The 12112-nt window shown below is 48.3% G+C and overlaps 1 protein-coding gene across 1 annotated transcript in view; it reads right to left on the minus strand.

Annotated features, from left to right (window-relative positions):
* Positions 1 to 4692: 4692 nt before the first annotated feature.
* Positions 4693 to 12112, minus strand: part of LOC307076976 (semaphorin-5B-like) — a gene marked incomplete at both ends in the record, with an annotated part of 34235 nt that continues 26815 nt past the window's right edge. Inside the window, 4 exon segments of the mRNA XM_079738208.1 lie at positions 4693 to 4860; positions 5833 to 6023; positions 7364 to 7410; positions 10078 to 10210. Coding sequence (XP_079594334.1) covers positions 4693 to 4860; positions 5833 to 6023; positions 7364 to 7410; positions 10078 to 10210 — 539 coding nt within the window.

Consider the following 12112-nt stretch of genomic DNA (forward strand, 5'->3'; position numbering starts at 1 on the left):
AACCTCAAGCGTTTTATTAGCCGTTTTATTCATTTATTTTTTGCAGGAGGTGGGCAGCTGAAAGGAGTCGTAGTGAAACAGAAGTTGTTTCGGCCCGGCATCCGAGAGGGCTCAGTGCACGGCTCCGTTAATTTCGCGTGTCCGAGGTGTTTCCTTTTACTTAAAGAGGAACTATGCAACTTTGGCCACTTCTTCGCTGTTTTCTTAGTTTGCGCTCGCATTGAGCTCCCCCTACAGCTTCGGAGGAGATATTTTGCAACACTGTCGTATAAACTCGTTGACGACCCTTCCCCATCCACTTCTACGCTAGCCATGTGCATTTGTTATCAAAGAAGCCGGCGAATGCATGGAGCCATGTCCGAGGTAGATGTTCATAAAGAGTAGACAAGGTTATACATTTTGAAAGGGTGTATGTGTTACAATAAACCCATCCTTTTTTATAGTTGACGGGGAGATGTTATAGCCTAGATTAGAATTGTTTTATCTTTGGTTGTTGAACAGAACGATCAGTGTAAGAGTGTTGGCCAACATAATACATAACATAGAATGAACAATTTGTGCAGCAATCGTACATTTATGCATCTGCTTTTAAAATGTTTCCATTTTTTTAAATAACAGATGTTTTCACCACCTTTCTTTCATTTGTTCAATAATACACACTTTGGTTAGAAAAATATTTACCTTGGATATTGAAAGAAATGCAAGTGACTTCGTGGTTTGTTTATTGCCTTACAGCTATTGTGTAACGTCTTCTTGAGGGTTCTCTGGATTTCCTTGTGACACAAGTTCAGATGTAGGTGGTGGCTGTACCGGGGCAGGCAGGCCGAGCCGTGTAGGGTCATCAACCCTCAAGCCTCATGACAATGCTGTTTGCCAACGCTTGTAACTAAGAAAAAATACAAAGCAATCTTTTTACAAACATGTTTACAAGCGGGGAACTACACCAAAGGTATAACATGGCTATGAACAGCAAAGCAACCATGAAAACAAACGTGTTTAGTAGTGAGTACGCTAACACCCCAACAAGCAAGCAAGCTAGAAACATACAGGGCTCACAACAAAACGGTCGAGCAAACACATTTTTACAGAGACTATCAACATCAAGAAGCCACAATACAAAGAGGGCAAAGTTCACCCAAGGGTACTTACAATTTCAAGAGCAACACGGCCATGGCAAGTCGGCATCCGATTTGCAGTTTTCTTTTCTTTCAGTTCATGTTATTCCTGAGAAGCTTGCCCAACGTTTACTCGTGTCTGGCCTCTCTGTCGGTCAGTCTCCCTTTTCTCTCTCTGACATTGGGTTTCTCTGTCTCTTTTTAGTCGGCTGATCCATGATGAATGTAACAATCCCTTTGCTACTTGTCTTTATATCGAGCCGGTTCCGTGTTTGTGGGTCTGTAGTGCCGTAAAGCAATTCGGTGCTTCGCGAGACCCGAGGTCGCCGGCAGAAACTTGCATATTCGCTTTTTCCGCCAAGATGCGCTAGGGGGAGTCGAAACAGCGACCAATCGACCCATGAAGTGTTATAGAACCATCACAATGACTCTTTACCTGTTATGTTAATGTAAATTAAGCCAAAAAAGTTGCATACTTCCCCTTTAACATGAATGACGTTTAGAGTTTTTAGTCACTGTGTTGACTTTTTACCACTTAAAGTCGCCGAGGGTGTCCAAACTACGGCCCGCGGCCCACTTTTGATTGGCCCGCAGCACATTTAAAAAATATGTTTTTTTTTAATAATTTTTTTTTTGTTGTTTTTTCTGCTTGACTTTATTGCATTTCTTAGTAAACTCACTAGGCGGAGCTATTGCTCGAACAAGTCAGGTGACTCCCCATTACAAGAGCAATCAAAGAAAAAAATTCCCGCCCGTAAGAAAAGATGGCAGAACCAAAGAAATGGAAGATCGAAAGTGAGTGCAGAAAATTTCAGCCACGGTAGGAAAATGAATACTTCTTTACAGAAGTCAAGGGGAAGTGTGTCTGTTTAATTTGTAAGGAAAGGGTTGCCGTGATGAAGGATTACAATGTAAGAAGACACTATGAAACTAAACATCAGTGCAGCTACATGTCCTATACTGGTGCCAAGCGACAAATTAAAGTGAAACAGATGGCAGTAAGCCTGCAAACTCAACAGCTTTTTAGCCGGGCCAACAAAACACAAGAAAGTGCCACAATGGCTAGCTATGAGTTAGCAAAACTGATTGCACAACATGGGAAACCTTTCTCCGATGGTGAATTTGTAAAGCAGTGTCTCACAAAAGTTGCTGAAATAATGTGCCCTGAGAAAATGCAGGAATTTAACAATGTTAGCATGTCCAGGAACACAGTTGTGCGGAGAATTGAAGACCTATCAGCAAACGTAAGACACCAAGTGTTGGAAAAAGCCTGTGCTTTGGATTTTTATTCAATTGCATGTGACGAGAGCACAGATGCCACCGACACCACTCAGCTATTGATATTTTTGAGGGGAGTTGACGACAACTTTTGCACTACGGAGGAGCTGCTTGATCTGAGGAGTTTAAAGGGCACAACAACGGGAACTGACATGTTTGAAGCTGTGTCAGATGCAATTGAGAAGACCGGACTTAAATGGGACAAGAGTAACAACTGATGGGGCTCCGGCTATGACAGGCGAGCATAAAGGAATGGCCTCTTTGGTGTGCGCAAAGGTCCGAGAGTGTGGAGGCGCCGCTGTTAAAATGCACTGTATCGTCCACCAGGAAGCCCTCTGTGCCAAGACAGTCCAGCTTGGCGATGTGATGAACACGGATGTGAAAGCCGTCAACATTATTAGAGCACGAGGGCTCTACCACAGAGAATTCCAAGCTTTCCTGTCTGATGTAGATGCTGAATACGGGGACCTACTCTACCATTTGGAAGTGCGCTGGCTAAGTCGCGGCGCCATGCTGAAGCGGTTTTATTCACTGAGGTCGGAAATCGACCAGTTTTTGAAAGAGAAGGACCGACCTCTTCCTGAGCTGAATGACCCTCTTTGGTTGGCAGACCTGTCTTTTTTAGTCGATGTTACAGCCCATCTCAACACACTGAACAAGAGCCTACAAGGAAAAGACCGACTTATGCCACAACTGTATGCGCACACGAAATCATTCTATGTCAAGCTCCGTCTCTTTGAGACACAGCTACGTAACTTCAATGTTGCGCATTTCCCCACAATGTCAGAAATCAATGCTACTTTTCCAGAGGCAAATATTTCTGCTAAAAAGGATAAATACGTGTCTGTGATCGCAACTCTCATGACAGAGTTCAGTCGGCATTTCCAAGATTTTTCTAACATTAAAAAATAAATAAGGATGTTCTCGACTCCCTTCCTGATGGCCACAGAAGACGTGCAAGAGAGTCTGCAGATGGAACTGATCGAAATGCAGTGTGATGACCATCTGAAGAATCAGCAACAGCTTCTCTCCCTACCTGACTTCTACTGGAGCTTGGAAAAGGCCAAGGTTCCTATGATGACGCGCCACGCAAAAAGATTGATCAGAGTTAAAAATATATTACACAGCATTCATATATTAATACAGTATGAGACAAAAAAAAGAAATGAGAAAAAAAATATGGAAATTACACACGAATGGTAAATGTCTACATGTAATATTTATTTTATTTCTTTGCACTTCATTTGAGTTTGTATAGTAATACTTACATGTTACATGTTACAATTGCTTTTACTTAACAAGTATAGAAAAACAATGAGACTGTTGAGTTCACTTTTTTAATGTGAAGAAGTTGTATATTTTCTGCCTTTAATACTTTCTTTTCGAAAACAATGTACCTATGTAAATACTGTTGAAAGAGAATTATTTACTTCCCCTCTTTTCAGGGTGTTACAGAGACAGACAGAAAAGCCCTGATTTAACTGGTTAAAAATAATAAATACGTCATCTATAAACAAAGATATAAATGCATCAAGTTATTGTGGTTTGATATGGTTAAAAATGTGTTATTTTTGCCAAGTGGCCCGGCCCTTCGTAGATTTTTCTGTATGTGGCCCTCAGTGAAAAAAGTTTGGACACCCCTGGCTTACTCCATGGCTGCCTTTACCTACTGTAACCTGTGTTCCGGTTTTATCTAGTTCTCAGCTCACGGCAAAAAAATATAATAAGCTACGGCTGACGTGTTCACCTGCGGTTCTCGGTATTGTCATTCGATTCCGGCACTGGGAGTTCATGGAAATGCTTTGTGCCTCGTATTCAAAAGTCACACACACACACATTCACAGAGTCCAGGTGAACTCTGAACGAGTCTGGAGACTTGTGCGACGGGGTCCGGGGAAAAGCCACGAAATCACGCAAAGAACTTTGGCACCAAACTTTCAACTTTATTTCTTTTTTTTTTTATGACAAGAAGTGAACAATATACAAAAATATAGAAACAAAAAACTTCACAGTGTCCGAGGAGGCAGCGGTCAGAGTCAGCTGGGGGTAATGGGTTCACGACGGGGGTCTTGGGGTCAAGGGTCGCAACAGGGACCTCAGCTGGGGGTCCTTGGGGTCAAGGGTCGCAATTGGGGTCCTCAACTTGGGGTCCTGGGACCCTTAAGATCCAGCTGGGGGTCTTGGGGTCGTGGGGTCATGACAAGGTCCTTAGCTGTGGGTCTGGGGGTCGTAGGGTCACGATGGGGGTCTTGGGGTGGTGGGGTCACAACGGGGGTCTGGCGGTCAGGGTGTTGTGACCTCAGCTGTGCAGGTAGTTGCGGCAGGGCGAGGGGGGGCCGTAGTCGTACTTGCCCAGGCCGGGGGGGTAGTAGGTGGTGGTGGTGTAGACGTTAGCCGAGGGGGGGGGGGCCGCGCTGAAGTAGTTGACGGGGTCTTCATTGGCGTGGAGGTTGTTCTTGTTCAGGGTCTGGGGGGGAGGGGGGGGAGAGAGGGAGGAGGAGGAGGAGAGGGAGGGAGGAGGAGGAGGGGGAGAGGGAGGAGAAGGAGAGGGGGAGGAGGAGAGGAGAAGGAGAGGGAGAGGGAGGAGAAGGAGAGGGAAGAGGAGAGGAGAAGGAGAGGGAGAGGGAGGAGAAGAGAGAGGGGGAAGAGGAGAGGAGAAGGAGAGGGAAGAGGAGAGGAGAAGGAGAGGGAAGAGGAGAGGAGAAGGAGAGGGAGAGGGAGGAGAAGGAGAGGGAAGAGGAGAGGAGAAGGAGAGGGAGAGGGAGGAGAAGGAGAGGGGGAGGAGGAGAGAGAGGGGGAAGAGGAGAGGAGAAGGAGAGGGAAGAGGAGAGGAGAAGGAGAGGGAGAGGGAGGAGAAGGAGAGGGAGGAGAAGGAGAGGGGGAGGAGGAGAGGAGAAGGAGAGGGAGAGGGAGGAGAAGGAGAGGGGGAGGAGGAGAGAGAGGGGGAATATACGGTTTTGTTAGAGCCTTTGAAACAGAATGACAAACGACTAAAATGTATTTTCGGAGTCCCGCCTACAAGACACCGGATTGGCTCAAACGAACATCGAACCAGAATCACTCTTAGGAAGAGGGTTGAGCTCAGAAAAAACGTAAACCGACGAACCCCCCGCCGGTCGACCTTTGAACTGCGCCCACCTTGTCATTCTGGGGCGTGGTGTCCTCCTCCCTCTTCTCCTCCTTCCTCTCCTCCTCCTCCCTCTTCTCCTCCTCCCTCTCCTCCTCCTCCCTCTTCTCCTCCTCCCTCTCCTCCTCCTCCCTCTCCTCCTCCTCCCCCTCTTCACCCTTCAACCTTTGACCCTGAACTCTGTGGCGCTGTCCCTCTTCCCCCTCCTCTCTCCTCCACCCTCCTCTTCCCTATCCTCTTCCCTCTCCTCCTCCTCCTCCTCCTCCTCCTCCTCCTCCTCCTCCCCCTCCTCGACCTTTGGCCTGCGCCCACCTTGAACTCCGTGGCGTTGTCCCTCTTCCCGCCGTAGGGCAGGTGGTTGGGCGTGGCGGGGTGGACGGCGGCCGACTCCAGGGTGGGGGCGTGGTCTAACCTCTGGCAGCCGGCGAATGAGAGCGCGGAGAGCAGCACCGCCAGGAAGAAGCTGGCCGCTCCGACCGCTAGCAGCTGGAAGAGGGTGAAGGCTAATGGGGGAGGCAGGAGAGACGTGATGGGGCTTGTGTTGTTTTGTGTTCGGCTGAACCCTCTTTAAAGAGCTCCAATGCTTATTGGTCATTTCTACGGGAGCCGCTGTGTTTAGGAGAGCGTTTGGTGTGAGGACTCCTGGTGCTATCCATTAGTATGGTCTGGACTCATGGTGCTATCCATTAGTATGGTCTGGACTCATGGTGCTATCCATTAGTATGGTCTGGACTCATGGTGCTATCCATTAGTATGGTCTGGACTCATGGTGCTATCCATTAGTATGGTCTGGACTCATGGTGCTATCCATTAGTATGGTCTGGACTCATGGTGCTATCCATTAGTATGGTCTGGACTCATGGTGCTATCCATTAGTATGGTCTGGACTCATGGTGCTATCCATTAGTATGGTCTTCTCATGGTGCTGTCCATTAGTATGGTCTGGACTCATGGTGCTGTCCATTAGTATGGTCTGGACTCATGGTGCTGTCCATTAGTATGGTCTGGACTAATGGTGCTATCCATTAGTATGGTCTGGACTAATGGTGCTATCCATTAGTATGGTCTGGACTCATGGTGCTATCCATTAGTATGGTCTGGACTCATGGTGCTATCGATTAGTATGGTCTGGACCCATGGTGGTATCCATTAGTATGGTCTGGACTAATGGTGCTATCGATTGGTATAGTCTGCGGTACTTCTAACCTGCTCTAGTGAGAACGTGACGTAATTTCCTGTCTTGCAGCACTTATAGCGTTCCGGTTTCTGATTGGCTAGTCATTGTTATTGTTAGCTGCATTAGCCTCTTTACCAAACCAGCTCAAAAACAAACAACAGAACGTGCAATGCATGGTGACCAGAATAAACTAGCAATGTGTCATCAAGAAAATATATATCTTTGCGGGCGCAGCCATTTTTGTTGTCGAGTCGTACGGTCGGCCCCACTGAACTCGGTCTACTTTCAGAATAGCGAATGGGAATAGCGAATGGGACCGACCAAATGCGGAGAGAAAGCTGGAAGATTTACACCTTACGACTTGGATGTACCGGCGTACCATACAAATGGATAGCACCATAACTAGCAGTGTTAACTAGCTTCTGTGCTGACTAGCTGGGTGGGTGTGTGGGAAGGTCTGACTAGCTAACAAGCTGTTGTGTGTTGAAGTTAAAAAACAAAAGCCAGTCAGGCTAAATTTGTGCGACGGAAACGGAAACAACCACGCAACTAACAATCGTAATCTTCATTAAGAGGCATTTCATCGTTAAGATTACTAGAACGTAAACGTTAGCATGGTAGTATCTGAGCTACGTGGTGGTGGTGGGGGGGGGGGGGGACACTTACTTCCACAGTTCTGCTCGCTGTCCTGCCCGGTGGAGACGACTGGAATAGAGAGAGAGAGGGAGGGAGGGAGGGAGGGAGGGAGGGAGAGGGAGACAGAGAGAGCTAGAGAGAAAGACCGAAAGCAGACAGACAGACAGACAGACAGACAGACAGACAGACAGACAGACAGACAGACAGACAGACAGAGAGAGACGGAGAGCAGAAAGAAGGCACGGACACCCCCCTGAGGCGCCGGTCAGTGACTGAACCCCAGACTGAACTAAAGGAGGAGGTTCAGCGACCGACTGAACCCCGGACTGAACTGAAGGAGGAGGTTCAGCGACCGACTGAACCCCGGACTGAACTGAAGGAGGAGGTTCAGCGACCGACTGAACCCCGGACTGAACTGAAGGAGGAGGTTCAGCGACCGACTGAACCCCGGACTGAACTGAAGGAGGAGGTTCAGCGACCGACTGAACCCCGGACTGAACTGAAGGAGGAGGTTCAGCGACCGACTGAACCCCGGACTGAACTGAAGGAGGAGGTTCAGCGACCGACTGAACCCCGGACTGAACTGAAGGAGGAGGTTCAGCGACCGACTGAACCCCGGACTGAACTGAAGGAGGAGGTTCAGTGACTGATTCATCGACACAGAGATCCAGGGATAGGAATACTAGTTAAAATACTATGCAATATAAACAAAGAGCAGAACTAAAACACACACAAGATTAAACACGTGAGGAGGGCAGATCTGACTGACTAACTAGCTGGGTGGGTGAGCTGTGATGACTAACTAGCTGGGTGGGTGAGCTGTGATGACTAACTAGCTGGGTGGGAGAGGTGTGAGGATTAACTAGCTGGATGCGTGAGTTGTGATGACTAAATATCTCGGTTGGGATGTAATGACTAACTAGCTGTGATAACTAGTTTGTTGGGTGAGGTAAGACTAACTAGCTGTGGTATCTAGCTGGGTGGGTGAGCTGTGACAAACTTGCTGTGGTAACTAGCTGGGTGGGTGGGGTCAGACTAATTAGCTGTGGTAACTAGCTGGGTGGGTGGGCTGTGACTAACTAGCTGTGGTAACTAGCTGGTTGGGTGAGGTGAGACTAATTAGCTGGGTGGTTGAGGTGAGACTGGGTGGGTTATGTGAGACTAGCTAGCTGTGGTAACTAGTTGGGTGGGTGAGGTGTGATCACTGAGTAACTAACTAGCTGTGGTAACTAGCTGGGTGGGTGAGGTGTGACTAACTAACTGGGTGGTTGAGGTGAGACAGGGTGGGTGAGGTGAGACTAACTAGCTGTGGTACCTAGTTGGGTGGGTGAGGTGTGATAACTGAGTAACTAACTACCTGTGATAACTAACTGGGTGGGTGAGGTGAGACTAACTAGCTGTGGTAACTGGCTGGGTGGGTGAGCTGTGACTAACAGGCTATGGTAACTAGCTTGGTGGGTGGTGTGAGACTAATTAGCTGTGGGAACTAGTTGGGTAGGTGAGCTGTGACTAACTAGCTGTGGTAACTAGCTGGGTGGGTGAGGTGTGACTTAATAGCTTTGGTAATTAGCTGGGTGAGTGAGGTGAGACTGGGTGGGTTTGTGTGACTAACTAGCTGTGGTAACTAGCTGGGCAGGTGAGGTGTGATGATTAACTCGGTGGGTGTGCGGTGATGACTAACTAGCTGTGATAAGTAACTAGCTGTGGTAACTAGCTGGGTGGGTGAGGTGTGACTGACTAGCTGTGATAACTAACAAGCTGTGGTAACTAGCTGGGTGAGTGAGGTGTGACTAACTAGCTGTAGTAACTAGCTGGGTGAGCGTGTGGTGATGACTAACTAGCTATGATAACTAACTAGCTGTGGTAACTAGCTGGATGGGTGAGGTGTGATCACTCAGTAAGTAATTAGCTGTGGTAACTAGCTGGGTGGGTGAGGTGTGATCACTCAGTAACTAACTAGCTGTGGTAACTAGCTGGGTGGGTGAGCTGTGACTAACTAGCTGTGGTAAATAGCTGGGTGGGTGAGGTGTGATGAATAGCTGGGTGGGTGAGGTGAGACTAACTAGCTATGGTAAGTAGTTGGGTGGGTGAGGTGTGATGACTAGCTGGGTGGGTGTGCGATGATGACTAACTAGCTGTGGTAACTAGCTAGTTGTGGTAGCTAGCTGGGTGGGTGAGGTGTGAATAACTAGCTGTGGTAACTAGCTGGGTGGGTGTGCGGTGATGACTAACTAGCTGTGGTAACTAACTAGCTGTGGTAACTACCTGGGTGGGTGAGGTAACTAGCTGGGTGGGTGTGCGGTGATGACTAACTAGCTGTGGTAACTAACTAGCTGTGGTAACTAGCTGGGTGGGTGAGGTGTGACTAACTAGCTGTGGTAACTAGCTGGGTGGGTGTGCGGTGCTGACTACCTAGCTGTGATAACTAACTAGCTGTGGTAACTAGCTGGGTGGGTGAGGTGTGACTAACTAGCTGTGGTAACTAGCTGGGTGGGTGTGCGGTGATGACTAACTAGCTGTGGTAACTAACTAGCTGTGGTAACTAGCTGGGTGGGTGAGGTAACTAGCTGGGTGGGTGTGCGGTGATGACTAACTAGCTGTGGTAACTAACTAGCTGTGGTAACTAGCTGGGTGGGTGAGGTGTGACTAACTAGCTGTGGTAACTAGCTGGGTGGGTGTGCGGTGCTGACTAACTAGCTGTGATAACTAACTAGCTGTGGTAACTAGCGGGGCGGCGGGGGTACCGACCGGGGTCTTGGGGGGCGGGGCAAGCCCGGCTCTGGGTGAGGTTCAGGCAGTCCGCGCCCCCACACAGCCTGGACCGCCCCTGCTGGCCCTCCTGGTCACATGACCCCCACTCTGACCACGCCCCCTCACCTGGGGGAGGGAGGGAGGGGGGAGGGGGAGAGAGAGAGGGAGTTAACGTGTGTGCGTCTGTCTGTCTAGTGTGTGTGTGTGTGTGTTACCTGTACAGGTGTGTGTGTGTGTGTGTGTGTTTGTGCGTGTGTGTGTGTTACCTGTACAGGTGTGTGTGTGTCTGTGTGTGTGTGTGTGTGGATGTGTGTTTGTTACCTGTACAGGTGTGTGTGTGTGTGTGTTACCTGTACAGGTGTGTGTTACCTGTACTGGTGTGTGTGTGTTACCTGTGCAGGTGTGTGTGTTACCTGTACAGGTGTGTGTGTGTTAACTGTACAGGTGTTTGTGTGTGTGTGTTATCTGTACAGTTGTGTATGTGTGTTAGCTGTACAGGTATGTGTGTGTGTGATACCTGTACAGCGGTCTGTGTGTGTTACCTGTGCAGGTGTGTGGGTTACCTGTACAGGTGTGTGTGTGTGTGTTATCTGTACAGGTGTGTGTGTTACCTGTACAGGTGTTTGTGTGTGTATGTTACCTGTTCAGGTGTGTGTGTGTGTGTTACCTGTACAGGTGTGTGTGTGTTACCTGTACAGGTGTGTGTGTGTTACCTGTACAGATGTGTGTGTTTGTTACCTGTACAGGTGTGTGTGTGTGTGTTACCTGTACAGGTGTGTGTGTTACCTGTACAGGTGTTTGTGTGTGTATGTTACCTGTACAGGTGTGTGTGTGTGTGTGTTAACTGTACAGGTGTTTGTGTGTGTGTGTTATCTGTACAGTTGTGTATGTGTGTTAGCTGTACAGGTATGTGTGTGTGATACCTGTACAGCGGTCTGTGTGTGTTACCTGTGCAGGTGTGTGGGTTACCTGTACAGGTGTGTGTGTGTGAGTTATCTGTACAGGTGTGTGTGTTACCTGTACAGGTGTTTGTGTGTGTATGTTACCTGTTCAGGTGTGTGTGTGTGTGTTACCTGTACAGGTGTGTGTGTGTTACCTGTACAGGTGTGTGTGTGTTACCTGTACAGATGTGTGTGTTTGTTACCTGTACAGGTGTGTGTGTGTTACCTGTACAGGTGTGTGTGTTACCTGTACAGGTGTGTGTGTTACCTGTACAGGTGTTTGTGTGTGTATGTTACCTGTACAGGTGTGTGTGTGTGTTACCTGTACAGGTGTGTGTGTTACCTGTACAGATGTGTGTGTGTGTTACCTGTACAGGTGTGTGTGTGTTACCTGTACAGGTGTGTGGGTTACCTGTACAGGTGTGTGTTACCTGTACAGGTGTGTGTGTTACCTGTACAGGTGTGTGTGTGTGTGTGTTACCTGTACAGGTGTGTGTGTGTTACATGTACAGGTGTGTGTTGCCTGTACAGGTGTGTGTGTGTTACCTGTACAGGTGTGTGTGTGTGTTACCTGTACAGGTGTGTGTGTGTGTTACCTGTACAGGTGTGTGTGTGTGTTACCTGTACAGGTGTGTGTGTGTGTTACCTGTACAGGTGTGTGTGTGTGTTACCTGTACAGGTGTGTGTGTGTGTTACCTATACAGGTGTGTGTGTTACCTGTACAGGTGTGTGTTGCCTGTACAGGTGTGTGTGTGTTACCTGTACAGGTGTGTGTGTGTGTTACCTGTACAGGTGTGTGTGTGTGTTACCTGTACAGGTGTGTGTGTGTGTTACCTGTACAGGTGTGTGTGTGTGTTACCTGTACAGGTGTGTGTGTGTGTTACCTGTACAGGTGTGTGTGTGTGTTACCTATACAGGTGTGTGTGTGTTACCTGTACAGGTGTGTGTTACCTGTACAGGTGTGTGTGTGTGTTACCTGTACAGGTGTGTGTTACCTGTACAGGTGTGTGTGTGTGTTACCTATACAGGTGTGTGTGTGTTACCTGTACAGGTGTGTGTTACCTGTACAGGTGTGTGTGTGTGTTAC

This window comes from Pollachius pollachius (assembly GCF_949987615.1).
Source record: "Pollachius pollachius genome assembly, chromosome: 6".
NCBI lineage: Eukaryota > Metazoa > Chordata > Actinopteri > Gadiformes > Gadidae > Pollachius > Pollachius pollachius.